Here is a 1,112-nt window from a genome sequence, read left to right as displayed (position 1 = left end):
TGTATGCAGAATAAGGTGATTTTTTAGCGCCTTTGCGCGCTTAAAGGCTCGTCCACAAAAGTCACATTTATGTTGCATGACATCGGAATGCACCAACAAATGACGGTTCAATGTAGCTTTGGAGTTTAATTGCAAACCGCATTCGGCACAAATATGCTTATTTGGATTATGCGTTTCCAAGTGTTTCTGTGAATAACATAAATATGACAGATAAACATAATGCATGTATACGCTGAAAATTATTTAACGTTGCTTACTTTAAGTCGCACTTGATTTTTAAAGCCTTTTTTACACACTTCACATTCAAACGGCGCATAATCTGTATGCTGTCTCTTATACACATCTAGATGTGTATAAGAGACAGTAGCATCTTTCTGTCAAATTTATGAAAGATTTAATAATATTTAATAACAAAATAATAACAAATAAAATGTAACAGTACTTAATCAAAAAATAACAATAATACATAATTTAAAAATTACGAATAATTAAAGAAAATTGAATGATTTACGCACTCTTTATTTTTCTCCAAAATTTATTTAAAACGTTTGGCTTATAATTTTATTATGTACAATGCCTTACGATAAAAAAAATTATACATTTTATTCTATTTGTTAGTTTTTCGTTTAAGTACATGTAAATAGCTATTGACATCCACAGATAACTATCTGGAGTATGTTGTCTTATGTGGCTATAAAATTTATTTCCGTCCGCTGCACTTGCTGGTGCTGTGGAGAGCTCTTCTGTGTGATGAAAAATATGACTTTTGTCATGCTGTTGTTGTAATACGGCTATGTGTTGTTGTTTTACACCAATTTGATGTTGCCTTATAAGTGGTGTAAATAATATTGCTGATTAAGCGGCGTTTGCTGCTGGACAATGACATTTGTTGTGTCAATAGTTTCACAACTGTTGTTAACAGGTGATGAGTCTGCGCTGTGTGAGCGTTTCAGTTCCGTATGCATGGGATTCAGTATGGAGGTAGAGTTCATAGCATAACCACTGTTGGTGGCAGTTTGCTTCATTAGATGATTGTATATATTATCGTTATACACATCTAGATGTGTATAAGAGACAGGAGCAGCTCATAGTGGATAATTCCTTTCCAATCC

At 33.3% G+C, this 1,112-nt stretch overlaps 1 protein-coding gene across 1 annotated transcript in view; it reads right to left on the bottom strand.

Moving 5' to 3' along the window:
* Positions 1 to 741: 741 nt before the first annotated feature.
* Positions 742 to 1,112, bottom strand: part of LOC108972831 (zinc finger protein weckle-like) — a 7,955-nt gene continuing 7,584 nt past the window's right edge. Inside the window, exon 5 of the mRNA XM_018939668.1 lies at positions 742 to 1,000. Within this exon, the coding sequence (XP_018795213.1) occupies positions 828 to 1,000 (173 nt within the window). The 3' untranslated portion in view covers positions 742 to 827. The remainder of the gene's footprint in view (positions 1,001 to 1,112) is intronic.

The sequence above is a fragment of the Bactrocera latifrons genome, unplaced genomic scaffold (assembly GCF_001853355.1).
Source record: "Bactrocera latifrons isolate USDA-ARS-PBARC rearing strain unplaced genomic scaffold, ASM185335v1 scaffold_43, whole genome shotgun sequence".
NCBI classification, from domain to species: domain Eukaryota; kingdom Metazoa; phylum Arthropoda; class Insecta; order Diptera; family Tephritidae; genus Bactrocera; species Bactrocera latifrons.
Note: the sequence above shows the minus strand (reverse complement) of the source record. Positions and strands in the feature narration are given on the sequence as shown.